This window comes from Hyperoodon ampullatus (genome assembly GCF_949752795.1).
Source record: "Hyperoodon ampullatus genome assembly, chromosome: 2".
Taxonomy (NCBI): Eukaryota; Metazoa; Chordata; class Mammalia; order Artiodactyla; family Ziphiidae; genus Hyperoodon; species Hyperoodon ampullatus.
Window position 1 is genome coordinate 65,428,388 of NC_136915.1, and position 26,651 is coordinate 65,455,038.

The window sequence follows — 26,651 nt, forward strand, 5'->3', positions numbered from 1 at the left end:
ACCCGGCCGGAGCACCAAGACCCTGTCAGCTGCATGGCTCAGAAGAAAAGGGATAATAAAAGAAAGAAAGAAAAAATAAATAAAATAAAATAAAATTGTTAAGATAAAAAATTAAAATATTTTAAAAATAAAAGAAAATTGAAAAGTAATTTAAAAAAAAAGAAAGAAGAGAGCAACCAAACCGAAAAACGAATGCACCAATGATAACAAGCACTAAAATACTATACTTAGAAAAGAAAAAAAAAAACCACGGACAGACAGAACCCTAGGACAAATGCTAAAAACAAAGCTATACAGACAAAATCACACAAAGTCCATCGCCTCAATTCTGGGATGATTCGTTGTCTGTTCCACAGAGGCAGGGTACATCATGTTGGTTGCAGGATTTAATCCGCTGCTCCTAAGGCTGCTAGGAGAGATCTCCCTTTCTCTTCTTTGTTTGCACAGCTCCCGTGGTTCAGCTTTGGATTTGGCCCTGCCTCTGCATGTAGGTCTCCTGAGGGCGTCTGTTCTTCGCTCAGAAAGGACGGGGTTAAAGTAGCATCTGATTTGGGGGCTCTGGCTCACTCAGGCCGGGGGGAGGGAGGGGTACGGAATGCAGGGCGAGCCTGCGGTGGCAGAGGCCAGCCTGACATTGCACCAGGCTGAGGCGCGCCGTGCGTTCTCCCGGGGAAGTTGTCCCTGCATCACGGGACCCTGGCAGTGGCGGGCTGCACAGGCTCCCGGGAGGGGAGGTGTGGAGAGTGACCTGTGCTTGCACACAGGCTTCTTGGTAGTGGCAGCAGCAGCCTTAGCATCTCAGGCCCATCTCTGGGGTCCGCGCTGATAGCCAGTGCTTCCGCCCGTCTCTGGAGCTCGTTTAGATGGTGCTATGAATCCCCTCTCCTCGCACACCCCGAAACAAAGAGGCAAGAAAAAGTCTATTGCTTATTTGGCAGCTCCAGACCTTTTCCCAGACTCCCTCCCGGCTATCTGTGGTGCACTACCCGCCTTCTGGCTGTGTTCACGCAGCCAACCCCAGTCCTCTCCCTGAGATCCGACCAAGCCTGAGCCTCAGCTCCCAGCCCCGCCCCCCTCGGCGGGTGAGCAGACAAGCCTCTCGGGCTGGTGAGTGCTGGTCGGCACCGATCCTCTGTGCAGGAATCTCTCCGCTTTGCCCTCCTCAGCCCTGTTGCTGCGCTTTCCTCTGTGGCTCCGAAGCTTTCCCCCCACCACCCCAGTCTCTGTCCGCCAAGGGGCTTCCTACTGTGTGGAAACCTTTCCTCCTTCACAGCTCCCTCCCACTGGTGCAGGTCCCGTCCCTAATATTTTGTCTCTGTTTTTTCTTTTGCCCTACCCAGGTACATGGGGAGCTTCTTGCCTTCTGGGAGGCCTGAGGTCTTCTACCAGCGTTCAGTAGGTGTTCTGTAGGAGTTGTTCCACATGTAGATGTATTTCTGATGTATTTGTGGGGAGGAAGGTGATCTCCACGTCTTACTCCACCATCTTGAAGGTCTCCCGTATTGCATGATTAAACATCTTAGAATCAGAGTGGACTGAGACATAAGGTGAATATTCTCATTGAATTAGGTCAGTCTTGGGGACAATACATTTAATATAAATGTATAAACTTGTAAGGATATGGGGTTTACTAACATTTCCATGTACTTTATTCCATTTTTCCCTCATTGCAGTTACATAAGATGGATTAGATCCAGCAGGTATTAGATCCCTTTTCTGTGAAGAGCACATGGTCAGGGCTTGCACATGAAAGGCAAACATTTTGGAGTAGAAGGGTGGTTGGGGATGGAAGGTAACATATCATTGAGAAAAGCATAGGATTCAGTCAGAAGACCTAAGTTCAAATTCCAGGTCAGTTTTGATTTAAGTGCACATTAAAAGAAAACATTTTATATATGGTATGCCAGTTTAGTTCTTGAATAGCAAACTCTGAAAGGGATTTAGGAGTGCAAGAGATTTATGTGGAAGTGACACCTGTGAAAGGAAAAGGAAGGAAGGAAGAAACATTGGTCAGCAGGAGCTGTCAGACCACAATGCAGACTTGCTAAAATCTCTGCCAGCCCAGTGGGAGCTCCAGAGCACACATTGCCTTTTAGAGGCGTGTCACATTGAATGGAAATGGCTAGGTCTTTTTACCACCACCTTTCTCAGTCACTGACTGGGGGCCACTGTGAAAATATCGTAATCTCAGCTCTAATGCTGCAGTGAATCCTGAATGAGCTAGCTAAGGGGAAGCTGCCAGCTAACCACCCTCCTGGCACACTTTCTTGAAGGGAGATCTGAGTGGCACATCTCTACATCTTCCAAGCATGGGGAGATCCTCATGATTTTATAGTAAATGAAAAAGGGAGATTACCTACCTCTATGTGTAGTATGAGCTCAATTGTGTATCTAGTAATTGATGATAAAAATTGTTTCAAACATTGTGATAAATGCATTACATTATTTGATTTAATCCTCACAACTCTATGAGATTTATACTATTATGAATTTCATTTTACAGAAAATAAAAGAACCCACAGCTCAAGAGGTTAAGAAATGAGTTCCAAATGTAGGAAGTGGCCATCAGTATGCAAATACAGGTTTGCTTTGCTGTGCTGATCTGAGCTCTATGTAGTTTTATGAAGGTACATACCTAGGAAAAAGAATGAAAGAAAATAAACACACACATAAATGATAATAGTGATTAATGGTAGGGCTGCAGGTTATTAAATTTTTATTTATTCCTTTATTTTCTATATTTTCTTCTATGAGATATTTTGGTTATCTGTTGAGGCAAAATCAACTACCCCAAACTTAGTCCTATAATATAACAATCATTTTATTATTCTCATGGATTCTCATTTCAGAAATTCAGACAAGACATAGTGGGGATGGCTTGATTATTCTCTACTGTATTTAGGGCCTTAGCTGAGAAGACATGAATGACTGGGAGTTACTCCATCAGCTAGGGAATTAGAATCCTCTGGAGGATTCACATGTCTGGTGCCTGGGCTGGGGTGACTATAAGGCTGGTCTTAGGTGAGTCATTTGATTGGAGAATCTTTATGTGCTATGTACCTTCTCCATATGGCCTAAGCTTCCTTACAGCATGGCTTCCTCAAGTTAGTCAAACTTCTTACATGGTAGCTCAGAGCTTCAGGAGCAAGTTTTCCAGAAAACAAGGAGGAAGCTATGTGACTTTCTATGGCCTAGCCTTGGAAGAAACATAGTTCACTTCTGCCATAGTCTTTTTTTTTTTAATAGATTTATTATATTTATTTATTTATTGGCTGTGTTGGGTCTTTGCTGCTGCATGCAGGCTTTCTCTAGTTGCAGCGAGTGGGGGCTACTCTTCATTGCAGTGTGCAGGCTTCTCATTGCGGTGGCTTCTCTTGTTGCGGAGCATGGGCTGTAGGCACTCGGGCTCAGTAGTTGTGACTCACAGGCCCTAGAGCGCAGGCTCAGTAGTTGTGGTGCATGGGCTTAGTTGCTCCATGGCATGTGGGATCTTCCCAGACCAGGGCTTGAACCCGTGTCCGCTGCATTGGCAGGTGGATTCTTAACCACTGCGCCACCAGGGAAGCCCTGCCATACTTTATTGGTCACAATCCACCCAGATGCAAGGAGAAGGGACATAAATTTCACATCTAAATCATAAGATTGTAAATGAATGCTTGCTATATTTTAAAACTTCCAGAGGACATACTTCCATAAACAGAAGAAAGTAAAATTTAGACATTACATAGTCCCAGTTTAATTTTTATTCTGGAATAGAATTGGCAAAAACCTTTGTGTGTGTGTGTGTGTGTGTGTGTGTGTGTGTGTGTTTATGTATGTGTGTGTGTGTGTCTTTAATTTATGTAATTTGGTAGTAGAGAATCTGAGCTCTCTGACACTAATAGCTACTTTTCCTGGATTTATCTATAGTAACAATTACAGAGTTAACAAGAAGCAAGAGAGTAGATTCTGTATTAGAGTTTTATGTGTAGGACAAAGTTGGAGTTGCTACCACTACAAAAAATTTTCATCCATTTACATAAATCTTCAGAGGTCTATTGTACCCCCAATTCTATTTTTCAAGGAGATAGTTGGACTGACTTTTTTTGTCCAAGCTTCGCCTTTCCACATAAGGATTTTCCTTTGTTTAAAAATAATAAGTATTGTACATGTGAATGCATTACAGAGGCTTATTTACCCCCACAGTTTAGAATGCTTCTGTGTGGCCCACTGAATAATAATAATGTAAATTTGGCTAGAGATGGAAAAACCTAAGGGAAAACCTGTTAGTTCCCCAGAATAATATTCCTAATGCAAGTCTTAAGAGTCTTTCTTTTAAAAAACTTGCCCCAGATACTTTTTGTATATTGCAGAGTACAAGCAATAAGTGAGATCAGCTTTATAATATTTAAAATTTGCCTGATGTTTTTATTTTCTATGAATTTCCTTTCCAGGAGATGTGCACCAGATTGCTGAATTTTAAAATTATTCCATCAGGAAACAATATTTCTGTAGAGTAGGGGAGAAATATTTGGACTTGTCAGTTAAATACAACAAAATACAATAAAATTGTATCCTCTCAACTGTTTCCTTGAGCTTGGCACCAAGGAAAGACCAGTGAAAGCACTATGGAAAGTCAAAAGTGAAGTATGGACTTTGGAATCATACAGACCTGAGTTTGTATCTAGCTCCAACACTTACAAACTACTTAAGGCTCTGCAAGTACTTTAAATTCTTGAACCTGACTGTTATCAACTATAAAATAGGGTTTATAATATTTTTCTCATAAGTAAATTGTGAAGTTGGAAAGAGATGATTTTACTTGGTACTTAACCCATAGTAAATAATTTATAAGTAGCAGTGATTGTTTTGTTACATTTTAGCATAGCTTGGTAAAATTAGAGCTCTATTTTTATAGTACTTAATAAAAAGATATATTTAGATCAATCAGAGGTCAGCTTGAGAAATCCAACCAAGATACGAAAGGGTAATTTATTACTTTTAACTTTTGACCACACTATTTGCCTATTCTGAAGGAATCATAACATGCTTTCTCTTAAAATCCACAGATTCCAGTTAAATAAAATACAAAGACAGTTGAGGAAAAGATGAATGTGTGTTTACAAGAATCTGCCTGATAGATAAATATTTCATATGCTCCATGATTTTCATATAATTTATTTTAATTTAGCCGAATATGGTACTTGTCATAAGGTAGATGTTCATTAATAAATATTTGTTGAATTAAAGAATATCCATCTTTTTAATGATTTGTATGAGTTCTTCATATATTAAATATACAAACCACTTGTCAGTTTTATATGTTGTGTATATTTCTTCAATTTGTCATTTATCTTATAATATTATGTTTTTCTAATACTTTTATTTGCTCATATTTCCCTCTATTAAAAAAATGATTTTATGCTTAAAAATAACATTTTCACCTCCCTGCATTTAAATGCCTGTTCATCGGCAAGGAAAAATATTTTAAGGTGATGGCTTTCCCGTTTATCTAGAGACTATTCATGTCTTTAGCCCTCACCATTCAAAATTAAAGTTTATTGGTGAGGTGGGAGTGAATTTCTGTGAATTTTTTTTTTTTTTTTTTTGGAAGAGGCAGAACTAGTAGACGTTTCTTAATTTCCAGTACTGGTTCAGAGCTTTTTTATGTTTTATTCTTTTGATTATTTCCATGAGTAACTAGTGAAGCAGAAGTGAAGTGTGGGGAGGAAGTAAAATGAAAGGAGAAAGAGGAGCTAGACGATGGAGTCAAATCGATATCTTTTTTGGAAGCTATACTGAATCTGAGACTTCCATGTCTAATGGTAATGAATTTACTTAGTATTGTTTTGCCAGGTACCATTTAAGTACTTTAGTGTATATGCATTATCACATCAATTGTGGATATACACTTTATATGTGTATCAAATCAGGTGCGTACAATTATTGTCCCCTTTTTTTATAACCAAGGAAATTAGTGTAAATGTGTTATGTAACTTGCCTTAGATTACATAGTCATTAGCAGTACTGGTATTCTAACTAGGGAGGCTAATTCTAGTACCCACAATCTTAACCCTGCATTGTAAGTATACCAAATTTAACATGTGAAAAACAAAACATTTTATTTCTGCCTCAGAAACTACCTTTTCCTGTTCTTCCCTATCTCTGTGTCATGTCATTCTACTGCTATTTATTGCTCTTGGAAAAAATTTGAATACCCAATACAGTGGCCTGCAAAGTCCTACAAGATCAGATGTCTTTGACCTTATCTTGCACAATACTTTTTCCTTCTTTTATTTCTTAAACTTATACTCAACACTGGCCTTAGACTAAGCTTACTTCCATCTTAGGACTGTTGCACTAGCTACTCCCTGTCATTTAATGGCCATCCTCGAAACTGTGACTTAGATTTCCCCCATTTGGAATTTACCATTTATCTCAAAGTTTACCTCCTCAGTGAAGCTTTCCCTGACTACTCAATTTAAAGTAGCCATTTTATCATTTGCCACTTTCCTCTTGTAGCCATTGGTACTTTACGACACTGTATATAATATTTTTTATTTGTTTATTTTCTCTGTCTCCTCTGACATATATACACAGTAAAAATATAAGCTCCATGAAAGCAGAGATTTAACTATCTCACTCACCTCAGTGTTCCCACTGCTCAAACATTGTTTCAACACATATGTTGTGAGCATATTTATATATTCAAGAAGTATTTGTTGAGTGTATGAAAGGTTTATTGAAAAGGAGAATGATATGGTCAAAACTGTATGTAAGAAAATTTATCTGCTAATAGTGTAGATGATGGACTGCAATGAAAAAAGGCTTAGTCAAGGAGACCACTCAGGAGGCTATGGAGGGTGATGTTGGAAATAAGAAGAAATGTGAGAGGTACTAGTGAGTCAAAACCAGCAGAATTCTGAAACTGATTGAGTTGAAGTGACTCAAGGTCATTTGGAATAAGAAAGTGCCATTAATGTGAATGAGGAATGCTAGGAGATGATAGGTCACACTTGGGAAATTATGAATGGTATTCACAAGGGCACTTTTGAATTTTTAATTTGAGATGTCATTGGTAGGCAGGATATATGGAATTTAGACTTAACAGAGAAGTCAGGACCAAAAATGAAGTTATCAGATTGTATAAGAATTACCAAAGGTGACAATTAGAATGAGAAAATAGCTTAGGGCTAAGCTCCTAAATCAGTCAATTTTTGGAGACAGAAAGGATATAGATAAAATTAGCTTACCTCAGTGGAAAAAATACTGGGTTTTTTTTGTTTGTTTGTTTGTTTTAGAATGGAGAAAATGTTAAGTCTGTAACCTTAGCAGAGGGAGGCAATGGAAGAGTAAAGGAAGATGAAATCTTTAACTTTCTTGCTAGAGCAGGTGTAGAGTGGAAGATTTGGAAACTATAACATTAATTTTGTTATTTGAAGTTTTTGCCAAAGTTTTTTTCAATTTTTATAACTTCTCAACCTTCACTTATGTGTGACAGCATTAAGAAATCAAACTTTGTTTTTTAATGGGAGGATTTTCTTAACTGTCAGTATTTGAAATTTTATGTATATGCATAAATGCAATGCCTATCCCATGAAGACTTGACTTTCTTGCTACTGGGTGTGCTTGAGATATTGATGGGCCAAGTATTATAGAAGTTGTGGTTTGAATTCTCACTTTGAGGGAGAGAGTTAAACATGAAGAGCTTTCTTTGCATTCCCTTCCAGATCTGGAGTTTTGTGAATTTGTGACCCTCCACATTACTCTTTTGAGTGTTCTGACTTATAAAATGAGGTTTATAGCAGTAATTTTTCATAGGATTACTTAGAGAAATATTTAATTCATTTTTTATCAACAACTATTTTTGAAGTCTCCATGTGCCAGGTTTAAATAAGTTAATGGGTATGAAAGGTTAATTACATAATAAAAATTCAATGAATGTTAATTTCTATTAATATTATTAAAAAGCACCATGTCTCTCCAAAGACAGAAATACAGTGCAAATAATAGTGTGAAGAAAGTAAGGATTATTTTGGTCATTGCATAAAGTATTCTAACTTAAATGCTCAAGCAATGTTTCAAACATTTTCACTGAGTGAAAACATTTTAATAAGTCAAGAAAGACACTACTGATTAATTACATATACAGCCCATGACACTATGTCATTAATTATGTATAGGACCCATGACACATATGTGTTAGAGAAAAATCAAGTACTGAACTACCATGAAGTGGCCCACTGCAGCCAGTTCAATAGTGCAGTTGCTGGAGAAAGCACATTTACTGGCGTGATCTACATATACGTTTGAGTTGAGTTTGCAAGAGCCTCACCATAGGTAAATATCCTTTCTGTCTTTCATGGTCAAGTGGTAGAAGATTGATTATAACTGAACAGCCTGTCATCTGTTTCTACATTTCAACCATCTGAGAACTGCTCTTTGCTTTCTCATGTGCTCTTGTGCCAGAAATCACACTTAAGTTTTCTTTGAGCGCCTAAATTGGCTGACAGTCAGGGAATCAATATATCCTGTTGCACAGTGTTCAAAGCTGCTATTGAGAGAAAAGTAACACTAAAGATGTGTTTCCTTGCAGGATAGTACAGAATTGATCACTTCTCTGCTTCACAGTGGAGCTGACATACAGCAGGTTGGGTATGGCGGCCTCACTGCCCTGCATATTGCTACAATTGCTGGTCACCTGGAGGTAAGTCATATCTTGGCCACCTGTGAAAACAAACCTACCTCTTTGGATTCTTGTTTTCAAATGGTGGCTTTTGAGATTCTAGGAGTTGGTTTAATTTTAACTAATGAACACACACACATTTCTTTTGGGGTTCAAATTAAGCTATATAAATGTTCTTTTGATAACAAATTCAGTCTATTTTGTACCAGTGTAATCAAACATCAATTAATATAAAGATGGCTGGATATACAGAGGCTATATAGCAGTGATTAAAAGCATAAGTATTGGAGTCAGGCAACTGTTTCTACCACTTGCTATATTTACTTCAAGCAAGTTACTGTACCTTCAGACACCTCTGTTTTCCTCATTTATAAAATAGAAATAGTGATAAGCCTATTATAATGATTAAATTAGATAATCGGTATAAAGCACTTTGCAGATTGTTTCATTCATAGTAAGGACTCAATGAAAAAGTATTCATTAATTAAATCACGTGTGTACTATTTGATTTATTAAGCATCTGTTGTGTGCCAGATACCATTCTACTTACTGAGGTGACAGTAACAAGTAAAACAGGCAATTTTTTGAAATTTAGTTGTAGACAACAAGACAAACAATAAGGAAAAAAATACTAGATAACGTTAGTAGTGAGTACAAGAAAAATAATAAAATGAGGTAAAATGAAAGCAGAGTGAAGAAGTGGGCACCATTTTAAATAAGCTATATAATGAAGCTATCATTAATATATATAGTAGTATCTGCAAAGGCCCTGGGGCAGAAAGTAGCTAAGTGTATTGGAGGGGCACGAATGATCCAAAGTCACTAGTGTATGTGCGTTGGAGGCAGAGTGATGGAGACAAAGTCAAGTGATGTTTACAAACAAGATTACAGTGTTTTAAATGCCAGAGGAGGGACTCTGGCTCTTATCTTAAACTTAATTGTTGAAATATTAATTTCATGTATGCAGAGCACTTTAACTTGCATTGTTTATTTAATTTACTGAACAGATCTTCATGAAATAGTTTTTATTGTCACTGCCATTTAATAGATATAAAACCAAGGCTCTGTACAGTAATTGTTTTTACAGATTACAAAGCCATTGAGAAAAAAAAGCCATGTCTGGAATCTTGGTCATTTTACTCAAACTTCCATGATTTTCACACTCTATTAATTGTGGTAATCACATGCAAGCTCAACAGTGTTAATAAATGAGCAGTCTTATGTCTTCATTATTAAGTAGTTATCTATTTCTCCCGTTTAGTCATGTTGCAAGTTAAAGTGTACTTTCCTCACTTACACACACATGCACAATTGTGAACAAATAGAGCTGCATATAAAGTCATACATAAAACCTGTAAAATAGGTGTGAGTCATCTCTCTTAACAATGTCAATTTGAAGGGCTTTTCATTCAATAAATATTAATATATCTCAATGGGAGCGAAATAGTTTCCTTCATGTTGACATTTCCACTCCTTACTATATTTCCCTGAAAATAAATTATCTTATTTCCCAGAAAATAAATGTTTTTTATGATATTTATTATAAATATAAATGAATTTGTATTACTTATTAGGAGAGGGAAAATCCCATTAGAATCACTTAAATGTAAATGGTTTCCAAAAAAGAAACCGAGGTTAGTGATAAAGTAAATGGAAGGTAATTATATGAAGTCTGGGTAGAAGAATTAATGAGGTAGACATTAAGTCCCAGTGACTAACACATTCAACCTCTTAATTCCAGGAAAATGACAGAAGTTTTTTATTTTTTTTTAACATCTTTATTGGAGTATAATTGCTTTACAATTGTGTGTTAGTTGCTGCTGTATAACAAAGTGAATCAGCTATATGTATACATATATCCCCATATCTCCTCCCTCTTGTGTCTCCCTCCCACCCTCCCTATCCCATTCCTCTAGGTGTACACAAAGCACCAAGCTGATCTCCCTGTGCCAGGCGGCTGCTTCCCACTAGCTATCTATTTTACATTTGGTAGTGTATATATGTCCATGCCACTCTCTCACTTCATTCCAGCTTGCCCTTCCCCCTCCCCGTGTCCTCAAGTCCATTCTCTATGTCTGTGTCTTTATTCCTGTCCTGCCCCTAGGTTCTTCAGAACCTTTTATTTATTTTTAGATTCCATATATATGTGTTAGTATATGGTATTTGTTCTTCTCTTTCTGACTGACTTCACTTTGTATGACAGTCTCTAGGTCCATCCACCTCACTACAAATGACTCAATTTTGTTTCTTTATGGCTGAGTAATATTATATTGTATATATGTGCCACATCTTCTTTTCAGAATATGTTTTGCAAAACAAAATCCTTTTTGTCTAGTACTGAGCTAATCACATTTTTGAGTGATAGAATTATAACAGGGTCAAAAACAAGGTGGTTAAGAGCTTGGTCTCTTCATCTATTCAAATAACTGTTTTCTTGCTTTATCATAGTATGGAAGGAGATATTATATTGCTTCTACCAGCCTTAGGGCAAATTTTACCAAAATAATTCCAAACAGATATCTACTCTTGTCTCACAGTTCTCCATGGGTTCTCCAACTTCCTTAATTAGCTCTGGTATAACATTTAATAACTTTTATAGTCAATCATGGATACTGCATAAAACAGGTATATATGTTAGTCTTTATTCTCTTATCTAATGAGCTAATTAAGTTACAGATCATATAGGAAAATGGTATCCAAAAAACCTGAAAGCATCTTATTCAAAATACAGAATTTTTAAATTTGGATTATTTCCTTCACAACTGTTAATTGCAATACCCACTTTTAATGCATTTCCCCCACACACACACACACTCATTCATCCATTTAACAAATATTTTTGAGCCTCTACTTTTTCCATAACATTGTGCTAGAATATGGGAATGATACAAGAAAATAAGGCATAGTTTTTCCCCCTAAAGACTTTATAGTATAGCTGGACACACAAAATAAATACACAAGAAAGTTTATATAAGCAATTCAAAAATAAAATATCGATATAGTCATAACTATAGAAGAGGAAAGAGTCAAAGATCAGAGCGGGTTTGATATTTGGAATAATTAGAAATATGATCATTACATAGCAAGGAATGGCAAAGCACACAAATTTAGAAGTGTTAGTATTTCACTGGGAATAGAGATCAAGGTGGGCTAGAAGATTTAGGGAAGGATTTATGAGAGGTGGTTTGAAATTGGGCTGAACTTTGAAAAGTGGTAAGAACTGGACAGAGAAAAGAAGAGGAATCATGTCTAAAACTGAGAAGGACAAATGAGTCGAGTACATTTAGGGGAGAGTAGAATAGAATGATAGCATGAAACAGATTGTGAAGTGTCCTTGTAGGATGTTAGGAATGGACCAGACTAAAGAAACTGAAAATGGAAGTCCAAGGAGTTTAACTCAATTCAATAAGTAACTATTATAGTTTATGATGTACAATACACAAGACTATATGGTGTGGTAGATAAACAGATGAATAGAACACAGAAGTTCCCACTCTTAAAGACACTTACAGCCAATAGGATTTTTTTTCCACTAGGAAATGAGGAGCCATTGAGACTTTTTGAGCAAGAGAATGATTGGAAACATAATAAATAATGTGTTGAAGAGGATTTCTTTGACTTCAGTATTTAGTGTGGATTCCAGAGTGATGATATGATGATTAAATATACAAAGATAAAGGATTGGGTAAAGGATTCAATTCTGAGGAAAAACCAGTTACCTCTAGACATGTTGATTTGCTGATCACATACAAATTTTCAAGTGGAAAAGTTTGTTAATCATTTAAAAATATACAACTAGTATTCAGTGGAGAAGTTGGGACTTAATGAAAGCTTTTGGAAATTATATGTGATATTTGCAGCCATAACAGTAGCTGAAATTTGGCCAAGGGCTAAGCCTAAGAGAACACCCACAGAGGCTTTAGGAATTACTGAATAGCCATTGAAGACACAAAGAAGGATTGGTCAGAGTGGTATGAGGGAAACAAGGATAATATAGTCTCACAATAATTAAAGGTATAGAGAGTTTCAATAGATAAAGATCCTGGGTATCATATGGTGTATAAAGGTTGAGTGCAATAGGGTAAAATATACATAATAATATTTATTTGCTATACCAAAAATTTAGATGCTTATTCCACTCCTAGTTTTTACTCTTGGTTAGCAGGAATGGTGGCAATGGATCAGTGGGAGTTTCCTTTCATTAGTAATCACTTGCCTTTATTGCCCAATTTTTCTGTGAAACAATAACTGATGCTAAGTCTGACAGTCCTCTTTGTCTACACATATCAAATTCAGACCCTCCATTAGTGTCTCAAGTGTGTTTGTCCTCCCATAATTGTAATTCTATTAAACAATTTTAAAATAAAATTTACATTGACTAGGCAGCTGTCTTCTTCAATAATAGAGAACATGTGCTGCAAACTCCTAGACATGCTGACTGCAATTTGAGACTCAGATTTAGATTTACTGTGCTCTGAAAAGCAGGCAAATATTGGTTGTCCTGAGTCTCACTACTTCTCCCTGACTAATTTATCCATCTATCAATACATATGCATGTGCTGCTTTATACAAGGCCGGAGATTCTGTCAGCAATCAATAAACAGGCATTAAACCGTCTTCTCCCCTTTGAGTCCAGAGGGCACATGAGTCATATACTCTCTCAAGCACGCGAAATGAGAACAATTAACTAACATGTGATAGTGTTTTATCATTCACATACATTTGTCATTTGGTTCGCCTGTGAGATAGTTACCTTTAGACTCAGTTTACCAGTGAGGAAACTGAGGATTGAAGAAATTAAATGACTTTCACAGGACCATGCAGATAATAAATAAATGAGATGGATAGGACTCAAACCTGGTTATCTGATTTCACATCTGTAGTTTTGTAAATTAAAAAAAACAATTACTCCCTTATGACTCTTGTATGTATTGCTGAAACAGGGCTTGCAGCCATAAGACACAAAACAAGTATTGAGAAAACAAAACAGAAACTGAATATGTTACTATCTAAGGCCCAGATATTGCTATATGTACAATTAAAGCAATATTAATTGATTCAAGTATAACTGTATATGGCACTTAGTAAATGGGCACAAGAACCCATGGAGGTATGCATGTATGTGAGCATTCAATACACACACATACCCTCACAAGCACACACATACATACACCCCAAGTGTATACACCCCACTTCATACTTAGTTGAATATCTCTTTTAAAAGCTGTTACACTTTGGTGTTTCATGCAGTCGTTTCTGCAGTTATCAGAAGACAAATCAATTATGTGTAGCTTTAGGCAACTGAATAGCAAAGAGAAAAGCATGTCTGGGATGATGCAATATATAATGTATAGGGATTATGGAGTGTTTTCTTTTTCACAGAAAGGCATAGTTTCATATATACTTTGTGCAGGTGATAGTATTATTTTCATAGTTTAATTTATTCTATCCTACCTCATCCCATTTTTGGATTGTAAGCACTTACTCAAGCACTGCTTCACAAATTCTTCCCAGTTCTTTCGGAATTTATATCTGATTTCAAGGAAATGTTATTGATGTTGTTCCAGTTCCTTCTTTTTTTCTTTTTTTTTTTTCAGTTCCTTCTTAACTAAATCATCTGAATGTTTCAGGAGAGAGTTTTGTATACCAAGAAGCTTCTGACCCTGTTATTTCTTTTAAAATGGCTTGAATTTTCTTTCCAAAGGCACAAACAAGTGAATTCTTGGAATTATAAAATGTGGTTTCTCTCTCTCTCTCTCTCTTTTTTAAAGAGATAATGTGCTCATGAGTTTTATAGCTTAAAAGTATCAGATATGCCTCCAGTTTATGACTAGACAATAGTCCCTTATGAACTTCATCTGGAATCAGAAAACTGACTTCATCCTCATTCGATATTTTATCCTCATTTTCCAGAAGAAAAAACTGAGGCAGAGAGGAGTTACATAACTTGTCCAAGGTGACAGACGTAATAATTGGTAGAGTGGGTGTTTATATGCTGTGTGGTGTCAGAGCCAGCTCTCACAATGCTACACTGCCCTTCTTTTAATCCAAACAGCAACTTCTCAGCCCACCTGACCCGAATTTAAGCTTTGGAAGTGGTAGATAGAAACTTAGAATTTAAATATCAGGGAAGTGTGCTCTATTCTCAGTTCTGAATTGTCTCAAAGACTAAGCACATCAAGGTATTCTGGTGCCTGTTTATATGAAACCCATTCTTCTAAGCTCTATTCCTTATCTCTGATATTTCTGCATTACATTTTTAAACAGCTTTGTTGAGATAAAATTTATATGCCATGTAGGTCACCCATTTAAATGTACAATTCAATGGATTTTGTAGCAAATTCACAGAATTGTGTAATCATCACTATAATTTTAGAACATTTTTGTCACCCTAAAAGGAAACATAATATCCAATAGCCATCAGTCCCATCTACCCTTCACTGCTCAGACCTAGACAACCACTAACATACTGTCCATCTCTATAGTTTTGGCTATTCTAGACATTTCATATAAATGGAATCATAAAATATGTGATCTTTTGTGATTGACTTCTTTTATTTAGCATAACATTTTCAAGGTTTATTTATTTCAACAGGGTTGGTTTATATCAGAATCATGTTATAATTATAAATGCCTTTATTTAGCAAAACAGCAAAATGTATACAGTTCAACCAGTAGTGTAACTGGAGTTCTTTTCAACTACTCCTCTATTTTCATTATAAATTGATGCTGGAAGAAAAATTTCAACTAAACCTTCAGGTTCTAAACCTGCATTATGTAGTCACAAGCATGTGTTCAAGTTGTCAGGCTAGGAACACCTCCATTAGAGAAAGTGGCCAAGTAGGGCCTCTTCCTGAATGGGTGTACCACCTCTTACATGCTAGATAAGGCCCCTGTTCAAGATTATCAATTACCCTGCCTACCATAGACTCACTCTTTAGATTTTGAAGCAGTTATAAATTTTAGGGCACCTCTGTAAAAATGCAAAATTTCCTAATCCTTGAGGTTAGCTCTTATAGTTAAAATCTTAGTAATCAGCTCATACCCTCAAACCTTGCTAATTGAAATATGACCCACTGACCAGCAATGTAGGATCATCAGGGAACTAGTTAAAAAATAGAATCTCAGACCTACGTAAAGTCAGCACTTTAACAAGATTCCCAGGTGATTGATATACATATTCAAATTTAAGAAACACTACCCTAAAAAGTATTAGGAGAAATTAGATTTAAAGATATCTGAGAGAAAGGTAGCTTGAAAATATGAATGAATAATTAGAAAGAGGTACCACCTTCATTTGTTTTACAATTTTGCTTTTGGCTGACCCCAATTCAAATTATTTTAATAACTTTTGAAGCATCATTCAGGGCTTATTCTAGAGCTTAGGATTATGACTACTCACTATGTGTAACATATGCCTAGTACTATGACACATAGTAGGCACTCCATGCATATTAACCTCTCTTTTCCTTTCTGAGATGTAAAATCTTATAGGAGCAGTATTTAATGTAAATGAAAGTTTAAAATATAACGGAGATACAACACAATAATTATAAATAACCCAGTTAAAACATAGGCTCAGGATTTGAACTGACATTTCTCCAAAGAAGGTATACAAATGGCCAAGAAGCACATGAAAAGATGTCCATCATTAGTCATTAGGGAAAAGCAAGTCAAAACCACAGTGATATACCACATCATATCCAGTAAGATGAATATAATAAAAAAAGATCATATCAAGGATTGGTAAGGATATGGAGAAACTGGAACACATACATTATTGGTGGGAAGATAAAATGGTGCAGCTGCTTTGGAACAGTGTGGCAGTTCTTTAAAAAGGAAAACATAGAATTACTATAGGACCCAGTAATTCCACTTTAGGTATATACCCAAGACATACGAAAACTTGTACATGAACGTTCATACCATTATTATTCATGATAATCAAAGAGTAGAAACAAATATATATCAGCTGAGTGAATAAATAAAATTTGGTATATCCATACTATGGAATTTTATTCATCAATAAAAAGGAATGAAGTACTTATACATATTACAACATAGTTGAACCCTGGAAACATCATTAACTTGTGAACGCTGTTGTGGTAGGAGGGGTGTAATGGACTTATCTTTTTAACATCCATGATTATTTATGCATATATTTGTAGCTGGGCAAAAGGGTATGTGAATTTTATATTTTGATAATTATTTCCAAAAAGCTTTTCAAAAAGTGGATTTATTTAACTTTTACACTATGAATACCTGCTTTCCTTTGCATAAAATAGCAATATCTATTACCTTTCCCAATTATATAAATAATAAAATCTTGTTAAGTATAAGGGATTGAGGTTTTTTTAATTGATATATTGTTGATTCTTTGAATTCCTTATCCTATAGGCTGCCTATTTTTGTATTAACTTTTTTTTCTTACTGACTTGGAAGATACCCTTGTACATTGAGGATTTAAGCTTTGTCATATCTGTTGCAGCCTATTTTATTAGTTTCCTCTTTAAGCATTTTTCTATATATGTTTTCAAATTTATGTGACTAGATTTTTAATATTTTGCTTTGTGGCCTCTGCTTAGAAAGACTTGGTCCTTTAAAGATTGTGTAAAAAGGAAATCACAAATATTTACCTCAATTACTTTTAATTTTATTTTCCCCACTATATGTAGATTCTATCAGGAATGTCTTTTAGTATAAGGAATGAAATAGGAATTCAGTTTTTATTTTTCTCCCCAAAAGGTTATTCAGGTAGTCAAACAATATGTATTGAATACTCCTTATTTTCTCCTTTGTCTTCTATTTGGGTCTATCTGTGTATTCCAATGCTAATAGCAAGCACAACTCTTATTAGTTAGTGTACATTTAGGTTATGTTTTAATATCTAAAAGTGCAGGTACTCTCCCCTGGCACTTCTTTTTTTTTTCAGAATTTCCTGACTATTCTTACATTTTTAATGTTTATATGAACTTTAGGGGCACTAGATTACAATAGTAAAAAGCATGGGTTCCAAAGCCAGACTCTCTACATTTAAATCTCAGAAAACATCTACAACTTACTAGCTGTATGCCATTGGGAAAGTCATTTATCCTCTCTGGGTCTCAGTTTTCTAACTTTAGAAAGCAGATTATATTATTACCCACCTTATTGGCTGTGTGTGTGTGTGTGTGTATTAAGTGACTTAATATATGTTAAGTCTTAGGCACTGCCTAGAACACAATTACTAACAAAGTAGGCTATCATTTTTTATTTGTTCTATTTTGTTTCTGATTTTATTATTTGTTTTTTTTTTCCTAAGGAAAAAAATGTGATAGTATCCTAACTAGGTTGAATCCTAATTTATATATTAATTTAGGAAAAATTAAAAACCCCATAATATTGGGTCTTCCTATTCAAGAACAATATGTTTCTTAAAATTTATTTAAGTTTCTGCAGAATATTTTCCTTGTGAGTTTGTTAAAATTTATTCTGAGGGATTCTATCTTTCGGCTGCTAATGCAAATGGCATTGTATTTTTTTAAATTTGTTGTAGTTTGTATATAGGCAACTTTATTGATTATTGATTTTTAATTTTATAACCATTGAACTTACTGATTTATCTTATTGTTTCGTGTAGATATCTTAGGTGAGTCTTTTGTATATTCCTTGTTGACAATTATATTTCCTAGATGTGGTAATAATATTGCTTCCTTCTAATAATTAAAATCTTGCTTTTCTCTCTCCTAATTGCATTGGCTGATGCTTCCAGAACAATTGTCATTCTTCCATTGAATGATTTTTTACTCCTAAAGTGATACAATTGGTCAAGGCACATTATTCTCTTAGCTTGCTACTAAACTTGTTTTGCTAATATTTCATAAGTGAGGTTAGTCTATGGTTTTCTTTTCTGTGTTATTGTATTAGTTTGTTAGGTCTTCCATAACAAAATACCACAGACTAGATGACTTAAATAACAATTTATTTTCTCACAGTTTGGAAGCTAAAAGTTCAAGATCAAGGTGTAGGCAGGTTTTGTTTCTTCTGAAGCTTCTCTCCTTGGCTTGCAGATGACCTTCTTGCTGCGTGTTCACATGGTTGTATTGGTGTACAGATGTCTGGTGTCTCTCTCTCTCTGTCTTAATCTCCTCTTCTTATAAGGATACCAGTATTGGATTAGGGACCACCGTAACTTAATTATGTCTTTAAAGATCTTATCTCAGAATACAATTACATTCTGAGGTACTGGGGTTTAGGGCTTCAACATATGAATTTGACAGAGTTCAGGACCCATTCAGTCCATTGCAATTATCTTTGTCGGGCTTTGGAATCAATGCTGGATTTGTAAAAAGAGTTTAGAAACTTTCTCTCTCTGGGTCTGTCTGTCTGTCTTTCTTTCTCTGAGGTTCTGGTATGTAACTCTATGTGATTTTACAGTATGTAGAACTGTTACCTTATCTCTGATTTCTCCCAAGTTTTGCAGACAAAGGAACAAATCCTATATGAATATCATGGGCTACCACAATTCAGGTACAAAAAGCATAGGCAAGGACCAACTATACCAGTCAATCCACATCATTATAAATTATTGCTTAAATATTTCTCTATCCATTAATGATGGATAGGTATTCTTATCACTATTCATTGGTATTAACTTTAAACTTGGTCTGAATAGTCATTTGCAGTTCCATGATGGCAAAGTCTGAGAAAGCTTCATGTCAAGTTCGTTAAGTCTGAAACTAAACACACAGTCTTAAATAACTGAGACTTGATTTAGGAACACTATATCTTCTGTGGCATTCAAAAGTGGTTTTCTCAGAAGTCAAAGCCAGAAACTCTATGTTCCAATTACTGAATGTGCCCTGTGTTACAGAATACTGTTTATTAAAGGCAAGGAGGCAGTCTCCTACTGTCTAGGCTTTAGGTCTGGAAATTGAGACAAAATCATAGATCATGCATCATAATCAGTAATTTTATGGTCTCAGAAACAATGCTTTAAGCATGTATTAATTGTAAGAATGATGTAAGGGTATGCTAGCTAAGTGTCACTTTTCTTTTTGGCACCTAAGTCTTTGCCATAGATTCTATAAGCTATTATTAAACATTAAGTATTGCTTTCGGGGTAAGGTAAGGAAAACTTTATAGGCTAATAAAAATATAAATGAGATGTTCATCAGCTTGCTACCCTGGAAAATGATGAAAGAAACATCACTTGAGAAATTAGATTTAAAGATTATTGCTAATCAAATCAATCTGAATTAGAAATCCCTTTGTTACCAGTCAGTGTTTTTTGTGAATTTGCCTCTCTATGCCAGTGCTTCTATGCACTGAATTGATTCCAGCACCCTAGGTCCTTCATACATTAAAAAAAATATAGATAGATAGATAGATAGATGTAAATATAGATATAATGATCTTTATATATCATATATCATTCATATATAAATTATACAATTATCAGCTACAAAAATAATTTCCCTGTTAGGTATATAAGAAACAGCTATATATTTTGATGCATCTGCACTTAACTTTCTTTTCCCATGCCATACTCCCTACGGTATTTGAAGACTGAGTTTTGAATCAAGATTTCTATAGCTTGCTCAAGTCACATCCCCAAAGTTTCAGAGCCTCCAAGCTTCCTATGTCTCAGGAGGGCAAAAAATTATTACTCTTCTTCCCCTCAATTAGGAATACATTGGAAGACCAATATGTTCTACCTGACCTTCAAATCCGACAGTAAATAGATAACACTAAAGTAGATTGTGGGTGCCAATAGATTGGTAACTTTCTGTCAGGAATGCTTCCTTCTGGGATGGTATTTAGGGAGTAGAGTCCTTTAAGTATTTTATCTTATTTGAAGATTGTGTGAGTTATTCTCCTTGATGAATCCCTTTGGTGGATATCCAAGAAACCTTTATAAATTTGCTGAGGTTAGGCGGAGTGAGAGGCTAGAACCCCCATGACTGGTCCTAAGCAGCTACCCTCTCTCACAGCATCTCTTTTCTGAGTTGCCCCTTAAGGGCACTCAGCACCTCTGCCTCATCACATGTTCCTGCACAACTGAATACCAGACAGATGTAGATATGGTTAAGCATGGATCAATTAAGAAAGGCACATAAAGCCTTCTAGAGTTACTTTGAGAAGCAATTCAAGTGTAACCCCTTGTAGCATCTTTAACCTTGCTACCCTTTTCCTTTTTTCTGTGCCCTGAAGCTGGCTACTAATGGACTTCCTAATTTCTGGGCTAAGCTATCCCATAATTACTGCAGATCTCCACACCTGGACAGGTCCTGACAGAAGATGAAGAATCATTCTCATAATTCCCTCCTGAAAAGGTATGCATTGACTATCCAGGAAACTTGGAAGAAACTACAAATTAAATAAGACAAAGGGCTATGAATGCAAATCTTTTGTCTAGAACTGTAAAGGACTGTCGTCATCCTCCTGTACTTCTTGTAGTAGTACTCTGACTTATAAGGCTGTCCCCCAATATTTTATAGTTCACTTCATCCTAAAAACTAAAAATGTACCAGGTTATCTAAAGCATGACTTTGATAAAGTCACTCCTCTGACCAAGAACCTTGGTGACTCCAAAAGTAATGACCCAGCTCCCCTACCTTTTCAGCCATGGGTCCTCATATTCTTCATTTTGCAACCCATGCTCTAAATTAAATTAAATGACCCATTTATATGCCCTGTGCTTTTTATCACACCACAGTTTCTTTATAGTTTGCCCCTCCCACCCATCCTCAAAGGTCAGCTAAAATGACACCTTCATGAAACTGTTGGATCCCTCTACCTTGAGGTGTTTCTATGCTCTTAACAGGCAAAACACTTTATACTTTTATTGTAGCATTTAATACTGTGTGTTTTATAAACATGGTTTTATTTGATTGTTTTATTATATATTTTTCTTGAGCATAGGAACTGCATGTTAAAATCTTTACAGCCCTCACAGGTACAAGTTTTGTGCTTTTGCATATAGTACACATTTTTAATAAATGTTTGTTGAATGACTAAATTAATGATTATTTTAGTGTTATTTTAGAAATTATACAAAATGAGTAAAATCATTTCTCCTCTCAATAAATGCAGAAGAGATTCTAATGATACCTTTTATGAGAAAAGTAGCTTACCAAATCACAAGCAATTTTTCTGAATAGCTTCATACAAATTATTCTTGTAAGTTCTATAAAATGAAGTAAGTATACAGCCTATGCAAACAAAACTAATGATCAAGTTTTACCTTTAAAATTTTTTCTCTGTCCATTCAATATATCTTTTGACCTATTTAAAACATAAAGGAGGAATTTGGACTTAATCTAATGATGAAGCTTGACCCTAACAAAAGAGAGTAGTAGAATTTAAATTTAATTCTACTCCACAAAAAGGGAGCATTCACTGTGAGATCTGCATGTCTCTCTATGACTTGGCTGAACTTTACTAATCCCCATTCTAATCAACAGTGTTGTCTCCAATCTAACATGAGAATTGTGCTCTCTGGCATAAAATCAGTTACTGACTCACAGTGCTGTGCTATCACACAGCTTCAACATTCATAGCTTGTGATCCATTTATGAAATGTCAAGATAAATAAAGATCTTTGGATTATTTATATCCACTCCCCCCCCCGCACTGATGTAATACTTAGAGAATTACTATATGTCTAGTCCCTCTCCAGTTTGATTTTATATCTTTTAGTGTAATTGGTTGCCAAAGTGAATACACAACTTTTAAACTGATGATGCTAAGGAGGGTTGAAATGTGTTGTTTTAATATGGACTTAAAAAGTTAAGTTCTACTAACTTTTCTGTGTTTCCCCTGTGAATCTCCTGTGAATCAGGCAAACTTAGAATTTCCAGCTAAGTAAGCAGTTTCTGAGCATTTCCACATATGAGGTAATATACCAGCTATGGAGTGACAGGGATGTATGGGATGCATTCTTTGCTTAAGATATTTTGGCATTCTACATTTCTTTCTTTTTTCAAGAGATCAAGTATGGGCCCTCCCTGGAGCTGCTGGAATTGTTGAGATTGTGTCTAATTTTGGTAACTAAGCCTTTTGCATCTCTCTGAGCTTACATAACATTTGTAATTGAACAAAACCCAGTACCAATATGTGAATAATAAATTTACCATTGAAACACTGCTGTCAAATTATGATAACTTCCTGCAATTTTGGCCTTAAAATTTTGCATATGTTATGATCCAGCAAATCCACTTCTAGAAATTTATTTTATGGAAATTATAAGAAATTGAATTGCAAGGGTGCCCATGTAAGATAAGTAAGTAAAACAAACTAAATGCCCAGCAATAAACACTGACTAAATCAAAAAGATACATGGTAATGAGAACCTACCGTATAGCTCAGGGAACTCTACTTAATGCTCTGTGGTGACCTAAATGGGAAGGAAATCCAATAAAGACGGGATGTATGTATATGTATAGCTGATTCACTTTGCTGTACAGTAGAAACTAACACAACATTGTAAAGCAACTATACTTCAATAAAAATTAATTTTAAAAAGGTACATGCACAGTGGGATAGTCTGCAGTCATTAAGCATGACATTGTGCAAGGCTATACATTGATATGGAAAGAGGTAAACAAGGACTTGTGAAATATATAATGTTATTTAAGCTTACTTATTACATTTAAGGGTTTTTTTTCTATCTTATTACTATAGTGAATACATTTTCTTAAAAAAAAGAACTTTACAGAAATGACTATACAATTAATGGCTACACACCTCTCCCCAGTCACTGTTACACAAAGGTAACTGCTTTTGATATTTTGATGGATATTCTTCAAGATATTTTCATATATACATATTTTCTTCAAAAATAGAATCATACCAAATGCTTCTAAAGCATCTTTTGCTTATTTAAAAAATACTTTGGACAGCTTTCCAACTGTGCAATACATTTTTTATCCTTTCTAAAATTTATTTTTATTGAGGAAATTATCATGCATATACAAGGATATATATAAACTTATAAGAGCTTCCTCATAAGAGCTTTATGTGCCCTTCTGGTTTCATCTTGTTTCCCTAGAGTAATCACTCTCTCTCTCTCTCTCTTTTGACTTATGATAACTATTCTCTTGCTTTCCTAGATACTATGTATATGTATGTGTACATGTATAACATCATGAATTATATTGTTTCTAATTTTTTATGTTCTTGAGCATTGTGTAAATGAAATCACACACATAAAATTTTTGTGACTTAGTTTATTTTGTTCAACATTAAATTTGTAAGATCCATGTTAATTTGTATAGCTATGATTCATTTATTTTCCCACAATTTATTTATTCAATTTAATCTTGAATGGATATTTGAACCGATTTAAATAATTTTCTATTACAGACAAGGTTGTAGGATAAGTTTTGTACATGTTTCCTGGAGTATTATCATAAGATCTTCCCTAGGGTATAAATCTAAGAATTGCTAGGTTATAGAGTATGTGAATGTTCAAGGAATTGAACTATTTTACAGTCCCGCCCAGTGGATGATTGAATATGTGAGTGTTTTCTTGCTTCACATTGTCACCAACATGAGTATAGTAGACTTGTTTTTTCCCCCAAAATGGTGGCTATAGAACACCATTCCATTTTGGTTTTAATTTGCATTTATCTGATTACTTATGAGATTGAACCTTTCTTATATGTATGTGGCTATTGGAGTTTACTCTTTCTGTGAAGTGCCTTTTTGTATTTTTCCATTGAATTGTTAGTCTACTTTAATTGATTCATTGGAATTATTTTCAATGTATTATGAATAATAATAATAGATTTATACATGCTTACAGGGGTTATTATGTGCCAGGAAATGTTCTGAGCACATTATACAAATTATCTTGTTTTTTCTAGGGGATAGACATCATTGTTAGTCTTGTTGTACAAATTAAGAAACTGAGATGTAGAATGGTTAAATAACTTTATGTAGGTCACATAGCTAGTAAGTGATGTAGATGGTGTTCTATCCTAGGTTGTATGACTTCACAATCCCTGACCTTAACCACAGTTCTAAACTGCCTCTCCTTTCTCCTTTATGGTTGTATGTGCTATAAATGGCTTCTCCTGATTTATGGTTAATGCTTGCATATAGTGTTCAAGAATCCCTCAGACCTAATTTCATGAAGCTATTTTCTTCTTAAAGTTCTGTGGTTTGTCTTTAATATTAAGTGTTTTACCCATCTAAAATTGATTCCAGTTTATGGTGTGAGGTATGGGTCCAGCTTAATTTTTTTCTATGTTCAATTGTCTCAACATTTATTAAAAAGCCTGTATTTTCCTTATTGATGATCTGCAATATCAACTCTATGATATATTGTGTCTATCTGTGAGTCCGTTTCTAGATTTTATTCTGTTCGATTGGTCAATTTGTCTATCCATAGAACATTATCAGATTATCTTAATTAATAGAAAAAATCTTAGACTTTCTATCTAAATATTCAAACATCACATAAAATTGCTTACAATATCCTCTTAGTATTTTTAGTTTTCTACAGTATCAATAGTGGTATATTCTTTTTCATTCCTTTTTCATTCCATTTCATTTCATTATTTTTGTGTCTCTTTTTACTTGTCATTCTCATCAGAAGTTTAGCAATTTTATAAGTCTTTTCAAAGAATCAACTTCTGGCTTCGTTGTTTATTACATGTTTCTTTTCATTTTCACCAACTTCTACTCGTACCTTTCTTTCTTATCTTACCTTCAAATTTATTTGAGTTAATTTTTGCTATTTGTTTCCTAATTCCTTAAGGTGGATGCATAGCTTAACTCACTGATTTTTAGCCTCTTTTCTAATAACTTTTAAGGCTATACATTTCAATATTCTATTTTAACTATATTGTTCAAGTTTTGATATGTCATATTTTGTTATTATTCAGTTCAAAATATTTTCTTACTTCTACTCTGAATTCTTTTTGACCCACACATTATTTAGAAGTAAGTTTCCAACTTTACAAACAATATTTTTTATTTACCCTTTTGTTATTGATTTTTAAGTTAATTTGCACCGTGGTCAGAGAACTTCATCATTAGGCTTCCCAGTGTTTCAAATATATTAAGTGTTGCTATATGAGCCAATATATGGTCAATGTTGTGACTGTTTCATGTGTTCTTTCAATGAATATGCACTCTGCTGTTGTTTGTTACATGTTTTGTGTGTGCCAATTAGGTCAAATATTTGGTCCTTCATATCTTTTATATCCTTTTGGGTGGGGGGACTTATTTTGTCAACTATGTGTTGAAATCTCCCACCATGACTGTGCATCTGTTTCTTGTTTTATTTCTGTAAGGTTTTTACCTAGTATATTTGGGTGCTATGTGTTATTAGGTATGCAGAAATTTAACATGATTATAGTTTCCTGGGGAAATGATCCTTTCGTTACAATGAATAGACCTTCTTTATCTCCAGCAATGGTTTGCTTTACCCAAGTAGTCTAATTTTTCTCACCAATTTTTCCTGCTTAGAATTTATTGGGCATATCTTTTTTTATCCTTTTAGTTTAAGCTTTTATAAATACTATACTTAGAGGTGTTTCTTATAAATAACATAAAATTGAATTTTATTTTATCCTGCCCCAATATTCATTGTTTTAATTTAAAGATTAATCCATTTGCATTGAGTGTTATTACTTATATATTCAGTGTTAAATCTGCCAGTTTGTTTTGTACTTCCATTTGTTCCATCTTGCTTTATGCCAAAAATTAGGTGTCTGTATTCGTGATGGTCTGTTTCTGGACTCTTATTTTGTCCTACTGCTCTATTTGTTTGTTGTATATCAAAACCACTCTGTCTTCATTGCTGAAGCTTTATAATGAGTTTTGATATCCAGGAGTATAAATGTACTAATCTTGTTCTTAAGATTTTTCTTTGCCAGTTTTGGCCTTTTACATCCATTATAATTTTAAAAATCAGTTTGTCAGTTTCTGGTATGTTACAACTGTGTTGTTTTTCATTTATTTACTTTAATCCCGTATTCAAAATATACTCACCCCT

General features: G+C 34.9%; 1 protein-coding gene across 1 annotated transcript in view; it reads left to right on the forward strand.

Moving 5' to 3' along the window:
* LOC307070161 (serine/threonine-protein kinase TNNI3K) overlaps positions 1 to 26,651 on the forward strand; it is a gene marked incomplete at both ends in the record, with an annotated part of 286,301 nt that overhangs the window by 24,235 nt on the left and 235,415 nt on the right. Inside the window, one exon of the mRNA XM_079728397.1 lies at positions 8,576 to 8,686. Within this exon, the coding sequence (XP_079584523.1) occupies positions 8,576 to 8,686 (111 nt within the window). The remainder of the gene's footprint in view (positions 1 to 8,575; positions 8,687 to 26,651) is intronic.